The 27,138-nt window shown below is 46.0% G+C and overlaps 1 protein-coding gene across 1 annotated transcript in view; it reads left to right on the forward strand.

The window, feature by feature from the left end:
• The window catches only part of LOC139767233 (chondroitin sulfate proteoglycan 4-like), a 470,609-nt gene that overhangs the window by 408,489 nt on the left and 34,982 nt on the right, over window positions 1-27,138 (forward strand). The window contains 2 exon segments of the mRNA XM_071696375.1: window positions 4,118-4,281; window positions 9,165-9,307. Of these exon segments, the coding sequence (XP_071552476.1) occupies window positions 4,118-4,281; window positions 9,165-9,307 (307 nt within the window).

Here is a 27,138-nt window from a genome sequence, read left to right on the forward strand (position 1 = left end):
TGTGCTCTGAAAGGTCTCTGAACACACACTGAATCCGTAACCAAATGCTAATATGATGAAGCTAGGTTCATAGCAGCCCGCCAAGCCAGGGTCACTCACAAAGGCTTTAACATCGAAGCCCTCACGACACACTTAAGTTCCCAGAGGAATTCAAAGAGCAGCAGACTTCAGTGGAGGCTCTTGGGACTGTTTGTGATAGTGGAGGATAACAGAAACTCCGGGACTATTGTGGTCAGTGTTGAAAGGGATGCAGGTAATTCGAAAGAAGAACCTGCAAACTTCATTCATTTTCTTCAATCTTTCCAGGTAGACTAATGAATGGTAGTTCTTGTATATGCAGATGACTGTCAAAAATCACATCAGAGAACTCTGACACCAGTCAAGCACTAGCAAGCATGCGGTAGTACATCACACACACTTACAACACTATCGTAGGCTAGGGTGTATGTGTGCGTGTGTGTGGAGAAATACATAAGGGTAAAGACACTGTTCGTATTCACAAGGTAAAGAAAACGGTGCAACACTAGTGTCAAAGTCTTTCCCCGTAACACACACACACACACACACACACACACAGTCATCATACTGTCTTAACCAGGTCACAGTGCTCGCATCACCACACAAGTCTACCGTCGCTCATTTAAACCCTGCCAGATATGAACCCATCCTACACCCTCCTGAAATCTTGGAAGTATCAGGTCTTCCATTCAGCAAAGCTCCAAACATACAACACACACATGACACTCTCCACACCAGAGCCAAAAACACGAAGGCCATGAAACAAACTAAACGCTCACACACAACTTATTGCTTCCAGGTTTGGGCTGGAGAGCAGGAATATCCCTTCAGTATCCTCTACAGTCAAATCATCCATTCGCTCCACCCCAAAGTAACTTTCACTCACCTTGTCATCTACCCTGTGAAAAGCATCTATATTAAAGCTGTGGACGACACAGAACAGAGCACAGAGAGCAGTCGCTGCCTACCAGCCACACACAGACGCCAAAGATATCTTGCTAAACACAGCTTCACCTCAGTCTGCATGACTCTCAGGTGTCTGCAAATGCACAAGACCCTTCTAGTCCGAACGACTCCGTAATCCAACCTCCGCCCGTACACACAGGTCTCCCTCCGTCGGTACACACAGGTCTCCCTGTCTCCCTCCGTCAGTACACACAGGTCTCCCTCCTCCCTCCGTCAGTACACACAGGTCTCCCTGTCTCCCTCCGTCAGTACACACAGGTCTCCCTGTCTCCCTCCGTCAGTACACATAGGTCTGTCTCCCTCCGTCAGTACACACAAGTCTGTCTCCCTCCGTCAGTACACACAGGTCTCCCTCCCTCCGTCAGTACACACAGGTCTGTCTTCCTCCGTCAGTACACACAGGTCTCCCTGTCTCCCTCCGTCAGTACACACAGGTCTGTCTCCCTCCGTCAGTACACACAGTAATGACAGAACCTAATACACAGTGACCCCAGCCAAGTACTTGGTCAACCCCTCTCTCCCAACCCAGACGTGAACACACCGCCTCACCAGACATACACACCCACCTCACTCTACGTTCCCCAGTCAAGTGAACGTTTTTCATTGTCTCGTCTGCGTGTAGGACACCATCCATCCATCTCTTCATCATTATAACAAACGCCACTTCACCAAACCACTGAGGAAAGTTGAGTTTCACTCATTTACGTACGTCTGGCGTATAGACTTTGGCGTATATATTTTTTGGTGATCTTCAACCCCTCACCACACCTCGGGTTGGGTCTGAGCTGCTGAGTTGGGTCGTTTGTCAACCAAGCTCTTCGAGACTGAGGCCCGCAAGCCCCACCACAGCCCGGCTGGTCTGATACACTCAATAAACGTTTGTCCAGACCTTTATTAAATTTCTCCTTCTACATCCCATGGTGTGTGTGTGTGTGTGTCTGGTGGTTGCAGGCAACTTGTTGAATGTCCTGGGGCCCCGGATGTTCAAGATGTTTATTTTTTTACGTGTTTATTTCACCTGTTGATTTTCGGGGTTAGTGTGCGTCACCAAAGGAGGAGCGACGGGGGGCAGAGACCAAAGGAAGAAGGAAGGGTAGAAATACTCCAAAGGAGTTATGTAATGACGCCCTTAGACGCCCTTGGCGGGTATTTACTACGGCAGGGTGACCGCCCGTCATCACCCGGGCTGTGTGGTGTTGGGGGGGAGGCTGCTGTGTGGGCCATAGGGCTGCTGCGGCCTCCAACAACTTGGTCGACCAACGACCCAACCCAACAGCCTGGGCCCAGCCCGGTGCTGGGTGTGTGTGTGTGTGTGTGTGTGTGTGTGTGTGTGTGTGTGTGTGTTTGATGACCCCCCCCCTGAAGACTTCGCCAGGTATTCACTCGGTATACTAGGATCAAGACCTCGTATCATACTAGTATCAACACCTCGTATCATACTGGTATCAAGACCTCGTGTCATACTGATATCAAGACCTCGTATCATACTGATATCAAGACCTCGTATCATACTGGTATCAAGACCTCGTATCATACTGGTATCATGTCCTCGTATCATACTGGTATCAAGACCTCGTATCATACTAGTATCAACACCTCGTATCATACTGATATCAAGTCCTCGTATCATACTGGTATCAAGTCCTCGTATCATACTAGTATCAACACCTCGTATCATACTGATATCAAGTCCTCGTATCATACTGGTATCAAGTCCTCGTATCATACTGATATCAAGTCCTCGTATCATACTGGTATCAAGTCCTCGTATCATACTAGTATCAAGACCTCGTATCATACTGGTATCATGGCCTCGTATGATACTGGTATCAGGCACGTGATGAGCGAGGGTCTTTCACTCCTACAGGCTAAGGGCTGGGACCAGGTAGGTCGACCTAGATGGTTGGGTCGTACGCATGTGAGAGAGGTAGATTTGTGCGTGTAAGTGTCACTTAAATCACCAGAACTACTAAATTTCTCGAGTGATACTGAAAGTGTCAGTTCTCAAGACTGAAAGCTTTTAACCTGGCAACAGAACGAGTCTATTGACCAAAAAGACTTTTGTAGAAATAGATAAGAAATAGAGAATCGTGAACAGATAACCATTCTCATTAAGTTCCAGATATAGTGTTGCTAGACGTCCATCTACCAGATGAAGCTACGTAGATAAACTCTGTGTGGCATGTTTTATCTTCATCATCAGATAACGTGAACTGACGAGAGAGACGTGCTACAGTGTATTTCGTCTTTATAGACAATGTGACAGCATTTGGAATACCCTGTATGCAGATCACTTACCAGATGGTAAGACAATGAAGGGTGCTGAAATCTCGCTATATAACACGAGATGAAGCAGTTCAGTGAATTTAGATTTCAGTAGCAAGTTTATACTATGTGAAAAAGTTAACGTTTGACGTTATTTACGTCTCTGTAGACAAAAGTACTTCTCACCGAGTCATCCGCTTGTCTTTCTTCTTCTCGACTCTAACAACTGGAAACTCTTTGTTTCTGATCTGTTATCGCAAACGGCCTCAAAAGGATCCAAAGATCTGTAGCCCGTTTGGCCTCGTATGCGTTTCTTTGATCATCTCGCATCTCACACTGACGCCGTTAGAGACTGGGAAGGACTGGAAACAGGATCCTGGAACCTGGGAGAAGGCGTGGTTCTTTATTTCTCGTTGGCACAACAGACATAGAAAACTGGAAAGGACTACCATTGTTATAAAGAAGTACAATAAGTACAATGAGGGAATACGCAGTAAAATCTTGTGCCTAAAAATATTTAATGCATTGTGTATAGCGATTTGAAATAACTATAGACGGCTCGGTAGAAAACCACAAAGAGGACCTGGAAAACTTGAAAGAGGATCTGGAAAAGTAACTGGAAAGTGTCCTGCACCATCTTACGTGCTGGAACCTCCAGACGCCCGTCTGGCCAAAAGAACAAGACGGCAGCTTTGGTCAGAGGCCGAGCTGTGGAATAGTTGAGCCTCTCAAACCATCTCAAGGTATACGCAATGTAATGTAGGTGGATCTGCTGTGTTATATTATTGAAAATTAGTCTTAGTTGCTGTGTTTTTAAAGACCTATTGTGCCTGACTTCTCAAAAGGCTCTTTCTTTGTTTATCCTCAGCTTCCTTCTTCGGCGCCTCCTACGTGTCGCTACCTCTTCAGGAGGCGAAGAGCTCCATGGAAATCAGCCTACGCCTCAAGACGCACCGCGCCGACGCTCTTCTGCTCCTTGCCGCGGGCACCACGGATTACTGTCTGGTGGTGCTGGAGGGCGGCGCCCTTAGGGTAAGTATCAGAAGCGGCCAGTGGTGTAGTGAGGGAAGTTATCCTCAGGTATGTGCGCGGAGGAAAGTGATGAAGGACAACAAAATGGATGGAAGAGAGTGACCATAGGGAAAGTAGAGAAAAGGGCCCCTATACTGGTAGGGAAGGTACCAACCATAGGGAAAGTAGAGAAAAGGGCCCCTATACTGGGAGGGAAGGTACCAACCATAGGGAAAGTAGAGAAAGGGGCCCTTTTGCTGGGATGGATTCACCCTTATAATCAGCCATTGTAATGGAAAGCAGTTACCTCTGTGTTTTGTCTCTTCGACATGATACTTCTGGAAAGCTGTTTCTCTCGTGTCGTCGTGGTGTGTAGAGATGTGCCGCACGAACACTCTATAAAAGGAAAGATAAAATACTGACTGTTTGAGGCTTATAACAACTAAATCACTCGATAAAGTGCTGGTGTAGTACGGAGAAACGAGAATCTAGTGTGGCAAGTGGCTCTGAATACATTTAAAGGCAATACGTAGCGTTGGGTGGGAAAAAAAGAATTCAATCGAACGAAACTTATATCCAGTTTTGAAGTATCGAAGTAGCCCAGTGAAGGTGATTTCCTGTAACAGACGTACTTCAAAGAGCTTCTCCTAGCTTCGTGCAGTGAAATCGTCATGCCATGAGTGGCCAGGCAATACACCATGACTGCGAAAAAGGCGAAGTAATTCTCCAGCAACAAATTGAATTCAGTGATAAAGATATATTTATAGAAAGATAGAAAAAAGATATAGATATGTATAGACAGAGAAAAGATATGTATATAACTAGTCAACGTCATAGCATGTTGACTGTGTTTGTTAAGGGTTTCCCATGCATGTACCATGTACTTGAGCACATGTACAACGGTTTTATGAAGTAGGGAAAAATGATTATACGTGTTACCGGACTCTGCCAATAGGGAATCATTTTTGAGTGCACCTTAGGGACCCAAACCAACAAGGATTCTCTAAGGGTTAATAATGTTACACCTTTCCCAGCTGCGTTGCGGAGAACGCAACCGTGTTTTACAACCTATTTCTTATTCCACGAAGAAGGCGAAATATTTCTCTGGAACCCCAGTGTTCTCCGCGACCATAATTTATCCTCTTTTCTTAATCAAAAATATTAATATAGATTCGTAAGTAATTTAGTGGTAATTATAAGCCAAGCCCAAGTGAAATGAGTTCCTTTTACAAATTATGGACCGCTGGGGCTTCCATAAGTTCATTTGCAATTATAATCACAACAAAATTACGCGGAAACCTTCGAGCGAGGTTTTGGGGTTCCCGGGAAATCGCAGTTGCAAAGTCGCTAGAGTTCAGCCTCATTGATTTCAACCCTTCTCCAGCAGTTGGCCCCCCTTTACCTCGTCAGTACGAGCCGTGTAAGAAGAAGTAGTGAGAATGAGGGATAAATTTCTGTGATTTAGAAAACAGTAGGTAAATTATATGTGTAGAGAGACATGAATATGAAATACATATGCCTTATTTATGTATGTGTGTGTATATATATATATATATATATATATATATATATATATATATATATATATATATATATATATATACATTGCTAGGGTATAAAAGCTGTTCAAACTTCAACTGGTGAAGTACTTAGCTCTTTAACTCTACCTAACAGACATTCCCGCTCCTACAGTCATATAGAAACGCTATAGCAAACACATCTATACCCGTTAGCGAGAACTCTACCGTGCCATTACCCCCTCTCGCTACGAAACCTGGGAACATCAACTCAGTATCAGTACAAACCAGACCCTTCATAAACGCATAGTAAATATAATGACAGATAACGAAGGGGGGAAAAAAAGAGACAATGAGAATAAATGTAGGGAATAGAACTAGCACGAACAAGGCAGATGAAGAGGATAAGCATAGAGAATTGACGTTAGTGTAGACCCTGATATGGAAGGGAACCATTGTGACATTGTGACAATCGAAGAAGAAGGAAATATTGAGAACGGGGAGAGTAAGATGAAGGAGGATAGAGCTGAAGGAAGAGGAAGGCCTGCAGTCCTCAGAGTATGTGATTATTGTGCTTTGGGAAATGCTGTCTTCTGGCTCAGCAGGTCTGGTCGATCATTTAGAGGGGACTATGTAGATTTTACATCATCCCAGGAAGTGATCGAAAGCAAATGCCATTTTCGGAGAAGGGATGTGGTGGTATATTCTGTCACCCACGTATGTGTAGATCATCCGTAGAGGGAAAGATGTTTCTACCACGCTCTGCTACCAGACACCACTACCAGGCTCTTCTACCAGGCTTCACTACTAGGTTCTGCTGCCAGGCCTCACTACCAGGCACCTCTACCAGGCGCCAATACCAGGCACCTCTACCAGGCGCCACTACCAAACACCATTACCAAGCACCCCTACCAGGCTCCACTACAAGGCTCCACTACGAGACACCACTACCAGGCACCACTACCAGGCTCCACTACCAGGCTCCACTGCCAGGCTCCACTACGAGACACCACTACCAGGCACCACTATCAAGCTCCACTACCAGGCTCCACTACCAGGCTCCACTACCAGGTGTTTATCTCTCCTGGAGCTTGCTTCCTCATCACCTAGATTAAGTTCGTCGCCAGGTGGTTATTTCTGAACCCAGATCTGCTAGGGGTTCATCGGCTCCCCTGGAGTTCGACCCACAACTGCTGGGGGTTCTTCGGCTCCCCTGGAGTTCAACGCCGATAAGCGAAGCGGGACGTTCCTCCCGGTTCTTGTGGGTGCCCTGTGAGATAAGCCTTCCAGATTTCCCTTCCCCAGTCACCGACCCTCTCTCTCTCTCTCTCTCTCTCTCTCTCTCTCTCTCTCTCTCTCTCTCTCTCTCTCTCTCTCTCTCTCTCTCTCTCTCTCTCTCTCTCTCTCTCTCTTTCTCTCTCTCTGTGATCTCGCTTTGGCACGTACAGTGAAAGACAAAAGTCTCTTCCCGGTTTTGAACTGTGAGGATTTGCATCTGGCGGAACGTATGGTGAAAGGGCCTTGTCCTCGCCCACGTCTCGTTAGCTAGCAAGCTTGACTACAGTGAAGCTTCGTATGTGCTGAGGGTCTGGATCAAGGCTCGAAAAATCATGTAGCCTAAGGCATACAGTTGTAGTAAATTTATTTATATTGAAGAGAAACAAACACCTCATACAGTTGTAGTAAATTATATTGAAGAAAAAAAAAAAACTCCTCATTAGATGAGTTTCGAACCTGTTGATGCCATGAGAGTACGAAAGAATATCAGAAATATCAGAAATAATTGATCTTTGGAGATTCAGTGACGTGTGTGTGGGTGTGGGAGCAGTGTTCAAAGATATTACTGCTCGTGTTATACAAGTAATAGAGCGCCTGAATAACCCGTCTTTCGCGAGATGTTTCCGCCAAATCCAGGGAACAGGCTTTTGTTTTCCACAGTGCACACTAGTGGAGGCCCGAACCACTGTAGTATATAAGGTGGTTCGCCGAAGCTAATATACCATAGTTCCGGCTCTGAAGTGTCTCCAGTCTACCCTCCCTCACTCCTCTGCCACTCCCGTTACCCCCACACGTACCATGGTGAGAAATGAGCATCAAGTAAGGTACTACTGTTCCCTCTAAGAGAGAGGGAGGATGGGTACACCTCAAAGAGATGTGTGTAAGGGGTAACTGGAGTGAATTCTTTCCATCGCAAGAAGCGTAGTGCCGGTGTGGCCCAGGGATTAATTACTTTGCAACTTGGATGTAGTTTTAGGGGTGGATACGCTAAAGTCTGACGACTCGCGAGCTATGAGATGTACACTAGTGAAGCCTAGTCACCAATACATAGGCTTTCCAGACCTTCAAAACCTGGTAGTATTCGCAATGGCGCATCGAGAGAACTGCTAAATGTCTTTTTGTGGACTCCTGTGATGTAGCGGTTAGCGTTTCTGACCGTGACGCATCACGGGCCGCCCAGTGTCGATCGTATAGGTTCGAATCCTGGTTACGGCAGTTGGTCCACAGCCATCCCAGCTGTTCATCCACGTCTCGGGGTTGGTCGATGAAATGGGTACCTGGCATCAGGCTCTTAGAAGCAGTGGTATGAAGGCCAACGGAACCACTCTACAGTCGGCTTTGATTATTTCTACCGTTCATCATACAGTATTTTCTGATGGCAGTAGACAGTTTCTCGAATAGTACTACTGGTGCATTCTCCGGCTACGCTTATCTTACATCTTGATATCAGTGTTTAAATGTGCTCTGACATCCTGGTCACTACGTCTGATGAACCGCTGTATTCGTTACGGTATTTAAGCCTTACGGATTGCAGGTCTGGAGCAGCCTGCTTGACCAGAGGAACGGCAACAGAGCATCTTGGTGGCAGATCAGTGTGAGGAGATAGAGACACATCGCAGTTGACAGCCTTGTTTACGTAAGTCACACATGAAATTCCTCGGCCAAACATTTTCGCCTCCATCCATCTTCAGACCCGCCTCTTCCTCAACGTTGATGAACTTTGGACTTAGTGAAGTCGCTGCTGGTAATATATCAACCCCACCCACCCTCTTTTCTTTTGACCTCAAACTGCAAGATATAAGAAGATCTCCGTGTGATAACGCTAATGATGATCGCCCTTAACGTAGCACATCCTCAAGTTTAATGTATAGTAGGAATAACATTGGTACATGAAGATAGAAAATGGTGTTTTTTTCAACGTACAAGGGCCAGACTCACTTATTCTTAACTGCCCGTATATTCAAGATGGACCTACGTATTTCAACCCCATAATTGATTAAAAGAAAGATTTTAATTACATTAACTTCCAATGTACTTTGTAATGATGTGATCATAAATGTGTAGATGAGTGTAGCAGTAATGACATTCATTCTTCTGCGCCTTCTTCAGGTGCGAATTAACCTAGGGGCGGGGGAATCGGAACTCTCCTCACCACCTATGCTGCAGCTCCATGACCTGTACTGGCACGAGGTCAAGATCTCCCGCACCACCGCTGACATGACCCTCACCATCGACAACATCCACACCACCAGGTACGTGGCCATCTCATCAACACTAGGTAGGACGTTGTTATGATTACGATGCTGTTTCCTGTGGTTCAGGGGGTGTCGACGGGAATGGATGAAGGCAGGCAAGTATATATGTGTATATATGTGTATATATATGTATATATGTATATCTGTATATGTTGATAAGTATATGTATGTATATGTACGTGTATGTGCGTGTATTGTATATATGTGTGTATATGAGTAGATGGGTCTTTCTTCGTCTGTTTCCTGGCGCTGCCTTGCTGCCGCAGGAAACGACGATCAAGTATTATGATGATAATGATGATATATATATATATATATATATATATATATATATATATATATATATATATATATATATATATATAATGTGTGTGTGTGTCATATAGTAACTTATAATACAAAAATTTAGCCTCTATTCATAGCATATTATACATCAGCGGATGTATTTTCACTCACAATTTGCCTCACGCCTGAGTCAGGTCATATGTGGTTTATCATGTTGACTGAGTCTGTCCAAACACTCGCGATAAGACGTGAAAAAGAGCTTACCTCAGACGTTTCCTGTCCTTCATATAGACCTGCGAGGGAAATGCCGAATTTGCAAGACAGTCTGGTGAATTTCACCAATAGAAAATTAAAGAATCAGTTATCCATTTACTAAAGGAACGGTTATCCATTTGATAAAGGAACGGTTATCCATTTCATAAAGGAATGGGTATCCATTTGCCAAAGGAATGGGTATCCATTTGCTAAAGGAACTGGTATCCATTTGCCAAAGGAATGGGTATCCATTTCTAAAGGAACTGGTATCATTTGCCAAAGGAATGGGTATCCATTTCTAAAGGAACTGGTATCCATTTGCCAAAGGAATGGGTACCCATTGACTAAAGGAACGGATGTTCATTTACTGAAGGAACGGGTATGCATTTACTAAAGGAACGGGCATCCATTTACCAAGGGAACGTGTATCCATTTACTAAAGCCGTTGTGGCACCTACGGTGGCCCCGTTGTAGTACGTGGCGTGGTGGTACCCCATTGTGGTACCTGAGATGGTGGTATTGTGGTACCTGTAATGGTCCCATTGTGGTACCTGAGGTGGCTGTAGGCTTGAGGTACAGCGAGACAGACTCTAACCACCTTAAGCTAAGTAGGAAGATACACCAACCGTATTTTTTTTTTTCATAGTAAATACCATCACGTACGTGATAGGTTAAGAAATCACCTTTTTTTGTTTGTGAATTCCAGGACAGTCGCCAGTGTATAAGCCTGGGTGGAGGCTACACTGGTTAACACAGCCAACGATACAGTGTGTGTGTGTGTGTGTGTGTGTGTGTAATGGTTGTTGTTTGGGAGTTCTGCTCCCACTACGGTGTCCTTAAGAGCATCCAGCTCACCTACAGGCCGAAGTTTAGGGGTTTCCAGACACACACACACACACACACACCCGAGGCGAAGCCTGGGCCTTAGGTGCGTCTGTTCTCAAGCAGCGAGTTACCCGAGGTGGTATTGTTGAGTTGGGCTGATAGTTAGCGTGTCGGGTCTCAGGCGAAGCGTAGCCACATTATGAGAGGAAGGCTTTGATAGTGGTGAAGGAAGGCTTGATAGTGGTGAGGGAAGGTTTTGGTAGTGGTGAGGGAAGGCTTCGGTAGTGGTAAGGGAAGGTTTTGGGAGTGGTGAGGGAAGGTTTTGGTAGTGGTGAGGGAAGGTTTTGGTAGTGGTGAGGGAAGGTTTTGGTAGTGGTGAGGGAAGGTTTTGGGAGTGGTGAGGGAAGGTTTTGGTAGTGGTGAGGGAAGGTTTTGGTAGTGGTGAAGGAAGGCCTTCATGGTGGTGAATGAAGGCTTTGATAGTGTTAAGGGGAAGGCCTGGATGAAGAAGGGCCTTACTAAGGTTCGAACCCTAGCAAGGTAGGAAGGAGGAGGAGCCTTGTGAAGCAGACTATGGCGATGTCAGACCCTCGTGAGGACGGACCTAGTGAGGAAAAAAAGACTAGTGAAGTCTAGTGAGGTGAGCAATGGCCTCTTTTGAGGCAAGGGTGAGGTGAGGAGGGAATCTGTTGCCTAAGGTACGGGAAGAACCCTAAGCGGTCGCACCAAGGCGATGTCCATGGTAAATAAGAGTATGGCTCCAGCTGCTCCGGACAGTCCAGACGGGCCGCTGGGGTTCCTCTCCACTGACGCCTGCCTTGGGGAAGGGAATTGGGGGGAGGGTTTCCAGACATCACTAAAATTGACATCTCTATTCGTTTCCAATATTGCTTATAGATTTCTGCTAAGGGTTTCAGGTATAGCGCTTTTCCAGCTCATCGGCGTAGGGGCTTTCTCATCTTCTTGTCTAAATCTGGAAGGTAAGATAACTGTGGGGGGGAAAAAAAAGGATCAGTGAAACTGAATTTATTTCCCTCTGGCTTGTCTGAATATTCTACGTTCTTCTGAGGTTATGGGTAAGAGGTGGTCTGGAAATTTTCCGACCACTGTCCCAATGAGGGAAAAGCGATGAGGATCGTTTCTCATTTTGTGAGGTGCGTATCTACTTCTCCCTCATCAAATCCCTGATGATGACTTCGTGTTTGATCGGTCAGTTTGTACCTCCGGTGATGCGTTCATTGCCTTTGCCCTCATGGAGTTCGAAGCGTATGACAGGAGGGAGTGCAGGTGTCGCGCTTTGCGTTCCTGACCGTGACGCATTCACGGGCAGGTCCAGGGTCGAAGACATAGGTTCGAATCCTGGTTGCGGCAGTCGCTCGGTCCACAGTCAACCCAGCCGTTCACTCACCCCGAGGGGTTGGTCATTCAAATGGGTACCTAGCTCAGGCTAGGATATATATATATATATATATATATATATATATATATATATATATATATATATATATATATATATATATATATATATAACGTTAATGAGATGGCCTTAATTAGGGTCTCAGCTGCCTGTGCCGTCTCAGCTAACTTGAAAAAAAAGGCCCCAATATGGAGTCAACAGACACAGTAATATCAAAGTTAACCAATTCAGTAAGTACGACACAAGATACTCTGCGTGAATAGATAGTCGAGGAAGACTACGAAGCAGCGCACATGAAATGGCATGACATTGGACGTGATTTGTTGAGATGTGGCAGCATGCAAGGGGTCTCACGCCCGTCCATTTGCAAGGCTGGGGTTGGGATGGTGATGCGTTCCTGAAAGTTGTGTGGTTTGCATGAAGACTTTTGAATGCTGTTAAGAGCTTCTCGTCATGGAAGTGGCGTATGTGTCGAGAGTGAGTGGTGTGAAGCAAGACCGTGTGTGATAGGGTCATATGGTTTCACCCTGGTGTTTTTTCTTCGGTATTTTTATGGACTGAGTATTGCGTGAGATGAGAGAGGATTGGGGGTTGATTGTGGATGAGAGAGGATTGGGGTCGATTGTGGATGAGAGGAATGAGGGTTTATTGTGGATGAGAGAGGAATAGAGGTTGATTGTAAATGTAATGCTAGATCATAGAGAAACGGTGGAACAGTTTCCATAGTTGCTCAATGCAGATGACACTGCGCTGCATGCCGCGGCAGGGAAAGGGCTGCTTAAAAGTGCAGGGCATCTCAGTAAGGAATATTTTGAAGCGAAAACTGAAAGTAAATTCGATTGCAAGAAAGGCTTCAGGTATTGTAAGGGGAATATCGAGGGATATCGAGGGAAATATCAGATCATTTAACATGGTGGAGATGGCTTATGGACGAGTTTAGATATTTACCAGCCGACTTCTCTTTCACTCCAAAGAAGTCTGCATTGCCCTGCTACCGGAAGTAGCGCATCGTTGGGCGGCGGAAGCCTTTAGAAAGGTCCTGGGTAAAACCAGCAGTTACTGCATAGGAAATAATGGAAATAGTGAAAGTATTGATCAGGTCTAAGATTGTCTTTGGGATCAGATGTCCTGAAAGCCCATTGTTTTAGGAGATGATCCTGTTGTCACTGGACCAATCATCCTGTGTGCAAAGCTGAAGATTCTAAGAGCACTTGTGTGAGTGAGGAAGTAATTCGTCCCACCTCAACACACACTGACATTGTTGAGGAAACACACTGGACATTGTTGACAATGTGTGAAACTGATCTGAGGGGAAGGGGGGTAGTATGTACCTGCATTCCTATTCATGGAAACTGGAAATGGACTTAAAGGGGATAGACAAAACCAGAGAAACAGTTAAATAGATTCCAGGGAACGCGTAGTCTTCGTACTGTTCAGCAGCAACAGGCAGACTTTAACAGTGACCTAACTCAAGGTTGGTAGTAGATGTTGCGTATATGAACAGTGTAATGGCTCTACGCCAGACTGTTGTAGACTGGTTAGTGCCGTAGTCTAGCGAGTGATTGTTGTAAACTAGACAGCTTGGGCCGTAGGTCAAAGCCTGATCTGTAAACCGTAATTAAAGAACTGATAATTGCTACCGTCGCTTATCAGGGGTGGCACGCACGCAAATTACCCTGAGGTCATGGCTCATTAACGGAGGAGAGTGATCAGTGCCGTTGCCTGGGCAACAGACCTTTGTAGATTGTACACACGGTGACCTAATTCGTAAGTGAACTTCTCGAGTGAGTAAGCCGAGTTATAACTTTACTTCTGATCACCGTTGGGACGAACGAGTAAGACCAATGAAGGAAACCTTAGCGAGAGAGAGAGAGACGGAGTGAGGCAGTCGATGGTTAAGTAAATCAGAATTGTGCCACCGTAGAATTCTCGACCGATGACAAAAAGACACAAAATGACGCAGCTCAGCTGAAGTAGGTTGGGGGAGGGGTGGATGTACTGGATTAAGACGGCAGGCGACGCAGTGCAGATGTAGATCTCTTGTAGACTAGGTAAACAGCCCTCCAGCTCAGCTGTAGACTGTTGCAGATGAGGTAAACACTGACACAGCGGACCACCTCAGTCTAACGGACTAGGTCAATAAGCGCCAGCTCTGTAAACTAAATATACATGTATAAAGGTAGAGCTCAGCTTCGGCCAGTGTTTGTGTAGCGAGTTAGCGTTAATTCTCCTCCTAGATTATGAAAACACACAGACGGGGAAAGAAAAAAAAGAAAGAACCTGATTATACGTGGGAATGAATGAATGAATGAATGAATGAATGAAGACATTGCTGTTATTCTGGTCGATTTTTCTGGTCGAGGAGGATGTGGGTAGACTTTCTTGTACTAGTAGTATATGGAAGAAAAGAGATGGGGGAAAAAAAATAGCGACAGTATTCCTCCCTAAATGGAAGGAAATATAAATATGAAATTTAGGTAAAAGGTTTTAAAAAAGAAAATGGAATACACTTTCCTCAGGTCTTCCCTGAAGAGAGTTCATTATGCGAGCATCTCTCACGGAGGGGGGGAAGGAAACCCCCTCCTCCGAAAAAATGGCTATCGTAAATGTGCTGAATTTTCGAGTGGAATATTCCCCGGAGAAGGAAGCATTTCAGCAGCGTCAGAAAGCAGGGAGGTGTTGCTACCTCGTCTTCTGCAAACTACAAGATGGGATGAGGCGAAGTGAGGAGGTGCCACAGCATCTCCTTTATTTGCGATCACCGAAAAGATACACGAGAGAAGATCAGAGTAATATTGCAGATCTGTACGACATGTGACGGTCGTGCTTCCTCACAGACTTGTTGGCCCCCTCCTCCAACTCCCACAGACAGAAGGGCAAGCATACACCCCATAGCCAGGACACGACTGTCTTCCATTCCAGTTGTGGAACACGAAAGACACGACTGTCTTCCATTCGAAATCTACTCCATTCCAATTGTGGAACACGAAATGAGATTTAACGAGCCATATCGAGGTATCTAAAAGTAATGCACTTTCCAGATGGTCTACTTAACGAGAATGTTTACGTAAGAATTGAAGGTTTTGTGCCGTGGGGTCGTAACTACATGATAATATGTGTTTAAATACGTCTCACTCTCTCCAGTGGTATGTTATAATTGGTAGAAGGGACAGACGGCCAACATGACCCCCCCCTCCCCTTTACTTTGAGAATGGATGTTCGCCTTTGTTACGTGGTCCTAAGAGGTTCTTCGACACCAGAAGATCTAGAGCTGGTTGTATGTATGTAAAAGCTCACAGATTTCAAATCGGCTGCCATGTGATTTGATCACTTACAGGGTCTAGCCAACTTGTGTGTGTGTGTGTGTGTGTGTGCTGATCGTCACATGGAGAATGAAACACGAAAATCCAAGCACTTTCGTGGCATGTATATGGCATTTAAGGCGGATGACCTCGTCATATATATATATATATATATATATATATATATATATATATATATATATATATATATATATATATATATATATATATATATGTGGAAGTCGAGAACATTATCTCGGAAAGCAAAAATGGGTATGTTTGAAGGAATAGTGGTTCCAACAATGTTGTATGGTTGCGAGGCGTGGGCTATGGATAGAGTTGTGCGCAGGAGGATGGATGTGCTGGAAATGAGATGTTTGAGGACAATGTGTGGTGTGAGGTGGTTTGATCGAGTGAGTAACGTAAGGGTAAGAGAGATGTGTGGAAATAAAAAGAGCGTGGTTGAGAGAGCAGAAGAGGGTGTTTTGAAGTGGTATGGGCACATGGAGAGAATGAGTGAGGAAAGATTGACCAAGAGGATATATGTGTCGGAGGTGGAGGGAACGAGGAGAAGAGGGAGACCAAATTGGAGGTGGAAAGATGGAGTGAAAAAGATTTTGTGTGATCGGGGCCTGAACATGCAGGAGGGTGAAAGGAGGGCAAGGAATAGAGTGAATTGGAGCGATGTGGTATACCGGGGTTGACGTGCTGTCAGTGGATTGAATCAAGGCATGTGAAGCGTCTGGGGTAAACTATGGAAAGCTGTGTAGGTATGTATATTTGCGTGTGTGGACGTATGTATATACATGTGTATGGGGGGGGGTTGGGCCATTTCTTTCGTCTGTTTCCTTGCGCTACTTCGCAAACGCGGGAGACAGCGACAAAGTATAATAAAATATAAAATAAAATATATATATATATATATATATATATATATATATATATATATATATATATATATATATATATATATAATGTGTGTGTATATATATGCATATATAAACATATACATATATACACATGTAGATATTCATACTTGTTTGCCTTTATCCATTTCCGGCGCCACCCCGCCCCACAGGAAACAGCATCGCCACCCCCTGCGTCAACCAGGTAGCGCCAGGAAACACACGGAGAAAGACCACATCCGCACACACCCATTCTCCAGCTGTCATACATATATAATTGTTTTTTTTAAACGGATGATGAAAAAAAATGACTCTGCAATATATTGGCTTAGAAAAAATGCTGAAAATGATATGCATATGCAAATATGTTCATTATTAATCATCTAATGTATATGAATAATTGAAATGAAATATTGTTCCTGTTAGTAGAGTCGGATTCTGTATTAACAACGGTGGGTAGAATTGCCTGTAAATATAGGGAAAATCTCTCTCTCTCTCTCTCTCTCTCTCTCTCTCTCTCTCTCTCTCTCTCTCTCTCTCTCTCTCTCTCTCTGTATATATATATATATATATATACAGTATACTTATCACTTAGAATCAATATAATCATTCACCGTTACATGCCGGGAATCGAACCCGGAATCACTATAAGAACACTGGAGTACAGTTTAGTATAGTACTTAATTACACTTTTGATATAAGTCAGGGTCACGGTATAGTAGATGCTTAAAGTACAATTTGATATATCTGTTGTATATCCTTTGTATAGGACTACAGTGTAGTGTCGTGTGTTTATCGGTGGAAGGACAAATGGATATACACTACCGGACGGGTTCGAACCCTGGGTAGGGCGTCTGGTTTCTCGGCTACACCAAGGTTAAAACACACACACACACACACACACACACACACACACACACACACACACACACCTCATCTCGATGGGAAAGTTGTGGCTTCGATGGTGTGATGTGTGAGGTTGGGGCACATAAGAACACTAGATCTTCTAGTGTGTGGCGTCTATTACCCTCCCTGTGGCCCAGGTAGCCATACGCCCTACCCAGGGTGCGAATCCGACCTGTGGTGTTTGTACATTAGTGCGTATCGTTATACCAATAAAGAGGAGAATAGACACTTTATATCTAGGAATGACTGGTTGTGGTAAATCTCTTAACAAAATGTTTTTTTTTTAGCACTTTTGTTTAAGAAGCTATACAGCAATAGCAGTTAAAATACCAAGAGTTTACATCTGTTAAAAGAGTATAGTGTATGAATCTAGGGGTGAGGTGGTGTGTCGCGACCTCCCTACGTAAAAAGATATCAACAAACACCTTCTATAACATTTGTACAGCCGCTGAAAATAGATTGGGATCCGCGAACCTGAACATGATTTCAAGGAGTTTGTGCCTTTTCGCCCAAGTTGTGATGTACGGCTTAGTTTGCCTGGCTCATTGGCTGGCGTGTTTCCATCCCCCTGTGACGTGCGACGGAAGTCATATTATATACTTTGTGGTGGAGTTAGATTCTATGGGTAACGAGCAGACTCTAATGCTCTTCGCTGCTGAAAGAAAAAAGAAGATAAGAGTGAAGGGAATACACACACCTTCCTCCCTCTACTTGGATGCCATCCCACAGTAGACCAAACCTAACCTACCTGGAGGCTGGGCCTTGCGAAAATACACGCTCTGGATCGGGAGGCCAACCCGCTGGAGAGGGAATAATTTCCACCTTAAAGCCGAACCCTTTGCAAGCGGATGCTTCCCGTTTGAAGAGGGTCTGAGCCGCTGTGGTGAGCTTCCGGCTCCAGAGGCTCAAGAGCTCAATAAGCGTACGTCCCTCACCACCTGATAACATGCCTAGACACGAGAGGACGCAATATACACAGAGGCTGAGCCGTTAATGATTGACCACGGAAAAAAAAAAGGGTCGAACTGCCTGATGAAGGATCGTCCCTCACACGCAAGACGATCCAGATGCCCTTGAACATTCTCCACATGGATGTTGAGCTACTGATACATAAGAGCGAGCGTCCCCCGAAGGCCGCTTGTAATAAGAACTGATAATAAACACAGTCTCCACCTGGAGGTCGATCCACTAGCGAGCGAACACCCGACGCATTAACGCCGGACCAACCAACCATTAGCCAGCGAACACTCCCTGGATATCAGACCATTTATAAACAAACGCACCCCACCTCCAACCCAAGCCATTGGTGAGTAAAGTCTCAGCCCAAACCATTGGTGAGTAAAGTCTCAGCCCAAGCCATTGGTGAGTAAAGTCTCAGCCCAAGCCATTGGTGAGTAAAGTCTCAGCCCAAGCCATTGGTGAGTAAAGTCTCAGCCCAAGCCATTGGTGAGTAAAGTCTCAGCCCAAGCCATTGGTGGGTAAAGTCTCAGCCCAAGCCATTGGTGAGTAAAGTCTCAGACCAAGCCATTGGTGGGTAAAGTCTCAGCCCAAGCCATTGGTGAGTAAAGTCTCAGCCCAAGCCATTGGTGAGTAAAGTCAGCCCAAGCCATTGGTGAGTAAAGTCTCAGCCCAAGCCATTGGTGAGTAAAGTCTTAGCCCAAGCCATTGGTGAGTAAAGTCTCAGACCAAGCCATTGGTGGGTAAAGTCTCAGCCCAAGCCATTGGTGAGTGAAGTCTCAGCCCAAGCCATTGGTGAGTAAAGTCAGCCCAAGCCATTGGTGAGTAAAGTCAGCCCAAGCCATTGGTGAGTAAAGTCTTAGCCCAAGCCATTGGTGAGTAAAGTCTCAGCCCAAGCCATTGGTGAGTAAAGATTTTAGATCAAGAGGTTGAATCACAAATGAATAATTGCTCTTCACCTTGTGGCTGAATCGTTAGAAAAACATTACGCGATGAGAGATCGAGACTCAGTAGTGAACAAGTGCTGCACTTCTGCAGGTTATGGTACCAATGAACACCTACCTGCATCCTGGAGGCTTAGCGGAAAATGAATGAACACTCCATCTGCAGGAGGAACTACTGTTGCCGAACCCCACAAGATCCACAGGGCGAAGGAGGCCTAAGATCTCGTTCCATCTCTGGAGGTCGAACTATCAATGACCTTGCAATTTTCAGCTAGAGTCTGAGCAGATGATTAGCGGAAACTACCCACCAAATAGCCAAACTACTAGTTAACGGGTACTACTCAACTAATAACCAAGCTACTGGCATGTAGATACTTTCTAGTTAGAGGCCTAACTACAGTTTTACTTGCTGGAGCTGACCTACAAGAGGGAAACAGTGTCTTACCCGAAGCAGACCCATTGATTCCTGAACACTCCCGACCTGGTTTATACCTGGTGTGTCTTCGAGGGGGTCTTCACCTCGACAGGTTAGGCTGGGCCCAGGCTGTTGGATTGGGTCGTTGGTCGACCAAGCTGTTGGAAGCCGCAGTCTCTGGCCGCACATAGTCCCCACAGCCTGGCTGGTCTGGTACACTTTGTAAGTACTTGTCCAGTTCAGTTTCGAACTTCTCCACCGTACATACCAGGCCGTTTCTGATGGTAGATGGCAAGATGGTGAAGCGTCTTGGGCCCCGGGTGTTTTAGGTACACTCTCTCTTTGTGCAGTTCGCAAGTGTGGATTTCAGAGGCAGTATTTTATAAAGTTTTCCACGCCTGTCGTACCAGTGGGATTTTATTTCCGAATGTATGTTGGGAGCCATAATTTCTAGAATTTTCCTTTTACAGATGATAATATACCTCTCCTGTCTACGCTTCAGAGAATACAGCCTCAGAGATTTCAGCCGTTTCTAGAAATTTAGTTCTTTTACGAAACTGATATGGACTGTGAAAGATATATGAACACTCTCTAATTCTGCAATTTCGCCTAACTTGTAGGATGATGTCAGAAAGCAACAATTTTCAATTCGTGAAAGAATTAGTGCCTGAAATAATATCATCACTGGCGTTTCTTCTCTTGTCTTGAAGATCCGCAGGATCCAGCCTGCCGTTCTTCTACATGAGGATGGAGGCTGCAACACTTACCACCGGGAAGTGGAGCAACTAGTGAGAAATGATCCCCGACATGGAGGCCAAGAGCTACTATAGAGCAAAGTGTCTTCATATGGAGGGCGAGACACAAGCGAGCGAACATTGACCCACTTCGAGGAAGGCCACAAATGAACAAAGCCTCCCCTCCTCTGATGGCCAAACCAGCAGTGCTCCCTCCCCACCACACCACTAGTGAATGATCGCTTTCCACCTGGAGACCACTGAATAATCCCCAACTGGAGGTGGAACTACGAATGAGGAAATACACGTCAGTCGGCAGCCAAGGGAATGATGAGGATACGCTCTTCTTCAACAAACGAACAATTGAAATGCAAACAGTGTTTTAGTGAACACCGAGCCTCTGTTAACGAGGCACTCCCCCGTCGTAGTAGGCGAAGCAGAATTTGAGCACACACTCTTATGAGAGCACGAAGCAGTTACTGAACGAACCTTCCTCTTTTAGACGCCAGTAAATGATTCGGTGCTTCGAACTCGAGGCTTCGATATAAGCAAGCGAGCAAGCACTCCCGCGTTTTGGAGGAGCTAGTGATGGCTGAACACATTGTACTTAAGAAGGTCGAGCCTCTAGCGAATGAACATACCACCGAACCATCGGGCGACAAACGCTAAGCCCAAGCCAGAATTGAGCAGACAGAACATCCGAATCACCTGTGATCGAATGAACGAACACTCGTCACATACCGACTGAACCAGTATTGGTCAGACACTCGCCGTCTGGAGGAAGAGCCCAATTGATTAAGTGAACAACTGATGGCCGAATCAATAGAGAGGATTCGAAATCCCTATCTAGAGGCCGGGCTACAAATGAATGAACACTACCGAGCGAGCCAGACGGAGTTCGAACTGGTTGTGAATGAACTTCCCCAAGTGGAGAACAGACCACTGGTGAACCCTTCTCAAGCGGCTTCAGTGATAGTAAAGGGGATGAAATGAGCGAGGGGTGAATAGGCATTGGTTTTAGAATATCATCCGGGAAAACAAAAATCAGATCAAATAAGCAGTTGTTGTTTTGAGGTTAAACCACCATACAATTCAGGAGGTTCGTGGGCTCTCTGCTCTAGGGCGGCCCTGCAGGTGGTGAGGAGGAGAGACCTAAGCACTGTGGGCCTAGGGGGTTGGTTGGGCTTGTTATAACCCACCCGGCCCCCTACGAGAGAGCCAGGCTTCCGTCTGCAAATGAGCAATTGTCCTCACATCCATCGCCTTCATTGGCTCACGACTCGCCTCTGCGTTGCACCCGGTGTTGCCAAGACGCATGTGTTCTCACGACCCTCGAGATGATAGTCTTAATGGGACACTTTTCAAGGCTTCACGGGCAGCAGATGCCACTGTCTCTCCTCCATTAAGGATGCTGTAAAGGCGGTTATTAACTAGGTATCCTCTAGATTTCTCGCTGTAGGAGCTGAATCCACATTGCTGCCCGTGTGCAGATGACTCTCCTTTTTGGAACTACTCCACACTGCCTCAGCCTCAGAGGAAAAAGTGTGTCCCTCACCACCTCGTAAATAGAATCAGTCCCGTCCCCCACTCCTACCATGTCCCCCAGACGCTACCTCCCAGAAGTGGGAAGTGCGTCCTTTCGCGTTCCCTTGATAGACCGTACTTGGGGCGACCTTCCGCGACCCCGAGGGCTTGAGGGGCTTCAGCTGAGGGTCGGTTCCCGTTGTCAATATCGTATTGATTGTATCTCGACCAGGAAGTGATTCTTGCCTGTGGTCGCTGGCTGGTGCGTTCCTAGTACGTGTGTGTGTGTGTGTGTGTGTGTGTGTGTGTGTGTGTGTGTGTGTGTGATACCCCTTTGTATGTCACTGAAAGAGAGTTTTACACTCGTGTTGCCCCGTCTCTTAATCTTTTATATATGCCATGGTTTTATCCGTGTGTGTGTGTGTGTGTGTGTGTGTGTGTGTGTGTGTGTGTGTGTACGCGCAAACACAGCTCACAGTCTAAGCCACGTACCCATCTCTCCACCAGCCATGAAGGGATGATGAACACCTGGGTTAACTGTGAGCCGACTGCCGCGCCTAGGATTCGAACCTGAGTCAACCCATGCGTAAATGATGGTCATTAATGCTAACCTCTACACCGTGGAAGGCCTTCGTGTGTGTGTCTGTGTGTGTGTGTTATCGTTGTTTATATGTACTCGTGTATGTATCCATATATCTAATACATATATTCAAATGTTGTTAGGTTTATTTGATACTTGTTCGAACTCTGACATCTACAGATCCCATATTTGGGATGTAGTTACTTCAGAATTTGGGCTTCGTTTTGAGTTCAACATCCCGGCCTTGAATATCCTCTTGGGGGCTTAGAAAAAGCCACTTTTTGAAAGCCATTTAGTTTCCACTTAGTTCGATTACACGAAGCCATTTAGTTTCCACTTAGTTCCAAGGCACGCAATCAAAATAGACGATGCAGTGACCTCACATTACTATTCATTATTTTGAAAACTTATCTGAGATCAACGTAAGGTTTACACTTCTTAAAAAGAGGTTAATCTTCTTATCTTCCCTTTGTACGACAGATTTCTCAGAGGTGGAATTAGTATTGTTACCCGTCTTTGTACATGCTCAACTCTTTCCTTATCCTCTTCGTAGTTCGCGGACCAGAATTGGACTACATATCCAAGATGTCGTTTTAGTAAAGGATTATAAAGTGTCAGAATCGTTTCCACCGTTTTGTAGTCAATGTGTTTAGTGATGAAACGTAACATCTGTTAGCTTATTACTCGCTGACTGTACACTGTTTAGAATACTTGAGACTGTTACTGATAAGAACCCTACACCATCTGGAATGTTGGGTGAGGGAGGGAGAGTTCGACCCTCAGATGTCTAACATCATCATGAAGTCATCGGTGACATACCAAGGTAATCTAACGGTATATCATCATCACAAAGGGAGCTTATGTACTTAAGTCGCCTGGAGGAAAGTCTTAGGCAAAGACACCTTCCTCGATACTTGTGATTTACTTTGGGGTGTATCACTACAACGTGGAATGATAGATCCCAAATATAATCACGTTACTCAACTTATTCCGATGTCTCTTGTCTCGAAAGCTGTGTGGAAAGTTGTTAATCATAGTCCTGGTAGAGCGGCCGAGGAGTACAGCTCTCTGCACATGGCAAACATATCGCAGCATGCGTGGCTACGTATTTTGCAGTATGCGACCCACAGAGGGGAACTCGAAAGCACCTGTACCCATGTCGAAGTACGACGTTCCTATTCCCCCCACCTTGACAAAGGTTTTCCCCTTAATATCATGATTGGAATCATTTCTATGGTAGCTATCGACCTCTTCGTCATGGCTGCTTTATTCTCTCGATATTTTGAACCTTTTACCAGACTTGGCAAAGGTACAGGAGTCGGTCGCTCGAGCTTTTGAGACTCACATAAGATTAGTCGATACCTTACGCAAAGAGTCATTCTCTTCGACACTGATTCGGAATAGAGTGAGTGAACTCTTTCCTGATCTCACTGTACACAGCTACTTTCAAAGGTTCAGTGTGATAGCGGATCAAACCCTGAAAGTTATCGAAGCTTGATTGTCGTAAGCCATGTCGTGTAGTCTGACAATTAATCCCTCTTGGGACAAGGTCAACCCACGATGTTCACTGTGGTGTCTCACCTGCAAAACTCGAGACAGCGAGAACCTGCCCAAGAAAGACAGTGACTGGTGGTGGTGTTGGAACGCTACACTGGTGTTCACCAGCAGGTTCCCACTGCCAAACCATAGTCAGTCCTGAGAGTCTCTGGTCTCGAGCGAGTGGTTTCACCAGCAAAACTCGACACATGGAGAACCTGTCCGAAAAGACAGCGACTGGTATTGCTGTTGAAACACCACACGAGTGTTCACCAGGTTGTCAGTAACAAACCATAGTTAGTCCTTAAAGACTCCGGTCTACAGCGAGTGGTTGAGGATGATACGCGTCTCTGAGGTCTTGGCAGATGAGTACGATGGCCCAGTTCGTGTCTCTGAGGTCTTGTCAGATGAGTACGAAGGCCCAGTTCGTGTCTCTGAGGTCTTTTCAGATGAGTACGAAGGCCCAGTTCGTGTCTCTGAGGTCTTGTCAGATGAGTGCGAAGGCCCAGTTCGTGTCTCTGAGGTCTTTTCAGATGAGTGCGAAGGCCCAGTTCGTGTCTATAAGGTCTTGTCAGTTGAGTACGAAGGCCCAGTTCGTGTCTCTGAGGTCTTGTCAGATGAGTACGAAGGCCCAGTTCGTGTCTCTGAGGTCTTGTCAGATGAGTACGAAGGCCCAGTTCGTGTCTCTGAGGTCTTGTCAGATGAGCACGAAGGCCCAGTTCGTGTCTCTGAGGTCTTTTCAGATGAGTACGAAGGCCCAGTTCGTGTCTCTGAGGTCTTGTCAGATGAATGCGAAGGCCCAGTTCGTGCATATGAGGTCTTGTCAGATGAGTACGAAAGCCCAGTTCGTGTCTCTGAGGTTTTGTCGATGAGTACGAAGGCCCAGTTCGTGTCTCTGAGGTCTTGTCAGATGCGTACGAAGACCCAGTTCGTGTCTCTGAGGTCTTGTCAGATGAGTACGAAGATCCAGTTCGTGTCTCTGAGGTCTTGTCAGATGAGTACGAAGGCCCAGTTCGTGTCTCTGAGGTCTTGTCAGATGAGTACGAAGGCCCAGTTCGTGTCTTTGAGGTCTTGTCTGATGAGTACGAAGGCCCAGTTCGTGTCTCTGAGGTCTTGTCAGTTGAGTACGAAGGCCCAGTTCGTGTCTCTGAGGTCTTGTCAGATGAGTACGAAGGCTCAGTTCGTGTCTCTGAGGTCTTGTCAGATGAGTACGAAGGCCCAGTTCGTGTCTCTGAGGTCTTGTCAGTTGAGTACGAAGGCCCAGTTCGTGTCTATAAGGTCTTGTCAGATGAGTACGAAGGCCCAGTTCGTGTCTCTGAGGTCTTGTCAGATGAGTACGAAGGCCCAGTTCGTGTCTCTGAGGTCTTGTCATATGAGTACGAAGGCCCAGTTCGTGTCTCTGAGGTCTTGTCAGTTGAGTACGAAGGGCCAGTTCGTGTCTATAAGGTCTTGTCAGATGAGTACGAAGGGCCAGTTCGTGTCTCTGAGGTCTTGTCAGTTGAGTACGAAGGGCCAGTTCGTGTCTATAAGGTCTTGTCAGATGAGTAAGAAGGGCCAGTTCGTGTCTCTGAGGTCTTGTCTGATGAGTACGAAGGCCCAGTTCTTGTCTCTGAGGTCTTGTCAGTTGAGTACGAAGGCCCAGTTCGTGTCTCTGAGGTCTTGTCTGATGAGTACGAAGGCTCAGTTCGTGTCTCTGAGGTCTTGTCAGTTGAGTACGAAGGCCCAGTTCGTGTCTCTGAGGTCTTGTCAGATGAGTACGAAGGCCCAGTTCGTGTCTCTGAGGTCTTGTCAGTTGAGTACGAAGGGCCAGTTCGTGTCTATAAGGTCTTGTCAGATGAGTACGAAGGGCCAGTTCGTGTCTCTGAGGTCTTGTCAGTTGAGTACGAAGGGCCAGTTTGTGTCTATAAGGTCTTGTCAGATGAGTAAGAAGGGCCAGTTCGTGTCTCTGAGGTCTTGTCAGTTGAGTACGACGGCCCAGTTCGTGTCTCTGAGGTCTTGTCATATGAGTACGAAGGGCCAGTTCGTGTCTATAAGGTCTTGTCAGATGAGTACGAAGGCCCAGTTCGTGTCTCTGAGGTCTTGTCAGATGAGTGCGAAGGCCCAGTTCGTGTCTCTGAGGTCTTGTCAGATGAGTACGAAGGCCCAGTTCGTGTCTCTGAGGTCTTGTCAGATGAGTACGAAGGCTCAGTTCGTGTCTCTGAGGTCTTGTCAGATGAGTACGAAGGCCCAGTTCGTGTCTCTGAGGTCTTGTCAGTTGAGTACGAAGGCCCAGTTCGTGTCTCCGAGGTCTTGTCAGATGAGTACGAAGGCCCAGTTCGTGTCTCTGAGGTCTTGTCAGTTGAGTACGAAGGGCCAGTTCGTGTCTATAAGGTCTTGTCAGATGAGTACGAAGGCCCAGTTCGTGTCTCTGAGGTCTTTTCAGATGAGTACGAAGGCCCAGTTCGTGTCTCTGAGGTCTTGTCAGATGAGTACGAAGGCCCAGTTCGTGTCTCTGAGGTCTTTTCAGATGAGTACGAAGGCCCAGTTCGTGTCTCTGAGGTCTTGTCAGATGAGTGCGAAGGCCCAGTTCGTGTCTCTGAGGTCTTGTCAGATGAGTACGAAGGCCCAGTTCGTGTCTCTGAGGTCTTGTCAGATGAGTACGAAGGCTCAGTTCGTGTCTCTGAGGTCTTGTCAGATGAGTACGAAGGCCCAGTTCGTGTCTCTGAGGTCTTGTCAGTTGAGTACGAAGGCCCAGTTCGTGTCTCCGAGGTCTTGTCAGATGAGTACGAAGGCCCAGTTCGTGTCTCTGAGGTCTTGTCAGTTGAGTACGAAGGCCCAGTTCGTATCTATGAGGTCTTGTCAGATGAGTACGAAGACCCATTTCGTGTCTCTGAGGTCTTGTCAAATGAGTACGAAGGCCCAGTTCGCATCTCTAAGGTCTTGTCAGATGAGTACGAAGGCCCAGTTCGCATTTCTGAGGTCTTGTCAGATGAGTACGAAGGCCCATTTCGTGTCTCTAAGGTCTTGTCATATGAGTACGAAGGGCCAGTTCGTGTCTCTGAGGTCTTGTCAGTTGAGTACGAAGGCCCAGTTCGTGTCTCTGAGGTCTTGTCAGAAGAGTACGAAGGCCCAGTTCGTGTCTCTGAGGTCTTGTCAGAAGAGTACGAAGGCCCAGTTCGTCAACTCGGTGTCCTCAAGGTCGCTCAGTTGATCACCCTCCTCCTCTCGATCCAGCCCCTGCAGTTCCTCTTGATCCTCAACCAT

This window comes from Panulirus ornatus, chromosome 59 (genome assembly GCF_036320965.1).
Source record: "Panulirus ornatus isolate Po-2019 chromosome 59, ASM3632096v1, whole genome shotgun sequence".
NCBI classification, from domain to species: Eukaryota; Metazoa; Arthropoda; class Malacostraca; order Decapoda; family Palinuridae; genus Panulirus; species Panulirus ornatus.